The 2,500-nt window shown below is 37.3% G+C and overlaps 1 protein-coding gene across 2 annotated transcripts in view; it reads right to left on the minus strand.

The window, feature by feature from the left end:
* Positions 1-2,500, minus strand: part of LOC138013479 (polyunsaturated fatty acid 5-lipoxygenase-like) — a 56,149-nt gene that overhangs the window by 9,903 nt on the left and 43,746 nt on the right. For both annotated transcript variants that reach the window (XM_068860565.1, XM_068860564.1), the window contains 3 exons: positions 872-895; positions 530-627; positions 1-118 (listed from right to left, as the gene is read on the minus strand). The exon at positions 1-118 is cut by the window's left edge and continues 84 nt beyond it. In XM_068860565.1, the coding sequence (XP_068716666.1) occupies positions 1-118; positions 530-627; positions 872-895 (240 nt within the window). The remainder of the gene's footprint in view (positions 119-529; positions 628-871; positions 896-2,500) is intronic.

Raw genomic sequence — 2,500 nt, forward strand, 5'->3', positions numbered from 1 at the left:
TAGGAGATTGAGAGTTCCTCATGGTCCTACGGGGATCACGATCTGTGAGATCCGGGGATCTGGGCATGTCATCACACAACTCGTAGCGAAGGGCAAAGATGAAACCCTTTTTTATGGCCTGAAATTAAAGACGCCAAAAAAAGGTCACAATTACATCTCTTCTTAAAAGAGAACAGAATTGTTGGTGGAAGAAATTTCACAGCTGTGACTCACCCTACGGCCTCGCCAAGTTACAGCGAGACTTGTAAAATTCTCCTACGATACCACACACTAAATCGTCCAAAAATATATATGCATTTTCCAAGCTATGGAAAAGGAACCGGAAACTTCGAATAATTCAGAAGCTGATTTTGCATTTTCTCTTGTCCGAAAATGATATCTGACACTTGAACAATTTTATCCGTTAAAAGAATAGGTATCTTTAAAAACGACAGTATAGCCCACGTTAAAGTTTTGCTTAAAAAAAACACAACTTGCATTACACCTTCCAAATAATAGGCACGAACTCTCCATCCCTCTGGCAACTTACATCTTCCAAAGAATCATCAGTTCTCAGAGCTGTTTGTACAGCGGTTTCCCAGTCAAATGTGGGGTTCAGTGTCGCATTGAGTTCGTTCCAGTCCAATCCTATTGGTCCCGCAAAAAAACAATCATCACTATTGTCATCATCGACACAAATTAAATTTGCTTCGGAATTAGGGATAGACAAACTGCCCTGACATTTAAATCTTACTGTGTTTCACGTTATTCATTTATTATCCAACATGTATGCACTCTTTTATCTTCGGGGTGTTACAGACACTAACGCTAGGTCAAGACGCAACGGGTACTATTAATTACATGTACAATGCAATAGTCACAAAATTTTTACCTTCTATCTTCTCCTCGATGATCTCTAAAGACAACAAAATTTAATTATGTGAGGAAAAAATTCAAACAAACACCAAATACCTTTGTAAACAGATCGTTTAAACGGTTTGAACATGAAACCTGAAAAGGCCATTTCCGAGTTGATGTCTGCTTCTTTTTCAAAGCGAGTCTAAGTGCGACGTTTTTCTTAAGAAAATAAATTTTCATTCATATGCGATACCGGTGCAATATGATTTATTTCACGTATCATATTCATATTGTGACCATCTTTACCTTATATAACTCAGTTTAGTTTTTAAATGTGAAATAAAAAGGGCTCCGACTTGAAAAGGTCTAAGAGCTCATGGTCTTTCTATTTTGCGATTTAAGAGGTAGTAGGTGCGTAGGATTTGCTAGGTTTAGGTGGTTTCTAGTTTGAGGAGGAATTGAAGCTCTGACCAAAAAGTCCTTGAGTGATTTGTCCTTCCTGTAGGCGACAATAGGAGCATTAGGAAAAAAATGCGCAAGTTTTGGGACGTTAGATATTAAAAACCAGTTTTTCATAAGGATCTCTTTAAGTTAAGGTACAGCTGGGTTGAAGATGGTAACTGAACTGAACTGAACTGAACTGAAAAACTTTATTTAAACACGTGACATTAATGAGCCTAAAAAGGGACTCGTTACAAAAATGTACGTGTATCTACAATAGTATATAAATTAAGAAAATACTAGATTAAGAATCTATAATAAAATTACCTATCCATACTATAAATTTAAAATAGCATCTAATTAGAGCAGGAATTACAACGACACTCTAACGAACGGTAGAATATTTTTGGATGTCTTTACTTTTTTTTTCAAAGCCTCATTTCGCAATGAGAAAACTACCCAAATATGATCGGAATGTTGCCTCAAATCGTATCCTTCTGTATCTTTGCTTTCAGAATTAAAATATTAAATGGAAATCCTTGTTCTGGTCTAATCTTTTCTACCTAAATTTCTGAAGGACTGTTGGCGGAGTTTGTAGGAACAATTTCGTACAGTTGACTGAATAGAACCGATATTTTCGAGATGAGCTCGCCGTCAGACGAAGGACAAGAATTGACAAGCGAAGACTTTAATCCGGCCGGTCTGTTGAAGAAAAAGAGGAAACAAAGCCGGCGAAGAGTTACGTTGGCAATAAAACGCATTACCAGGTGCGTAGCGTGGTCATTTTTTCAAGTACGCACAAGTACATATGATCTAGAAACTTAAGTAAACTGAGCGAACACAATTGCGTTCTTTATTTCTTGTCGAAATAGTTGTGTGAATACAAGCCAAGAACAAAGCGTCTTGCCCTTATTTTGAGCAAACTTGGTGCAAACAAGACATTGTTTTGGTTGTGTTAGCGTGACTGGAATTGTCAAGAACGTTCTCGGAACCTCGCTCCTTTGTCACGAACGTTCTTGGAACGTCGCTCCTTTGTAACCTCGCCTTTTTGTTGCACGCTGGCCAAACAACACTGCATTGTTAGTGCAAAAAGAAAGGTACAATGCAAAACTAAGTTAGAACATGGTATAGCTTTTGTTTTAGTTTTTAAAATTTAATCAAAGTGGTGCTTTCATCACGAAATCTTGGTTGAGTACAAGTAAAATGTTAAGGATGGAAACAA

This window comes from Montipora capricornis, chromosome 8, assembly GCF_036669925.1.
Source record: "Montipora capricornis isolate CH-2021 chromosome 8, ASM3666992v2, whole genome shotgun sequence".
NCBI classification, from domain to species: Eukaryota; Metazoa; Cnidaria; class Anthozoa; order Scleractinia; family Acroporidae; genus Montipora; species Montipora capricornis.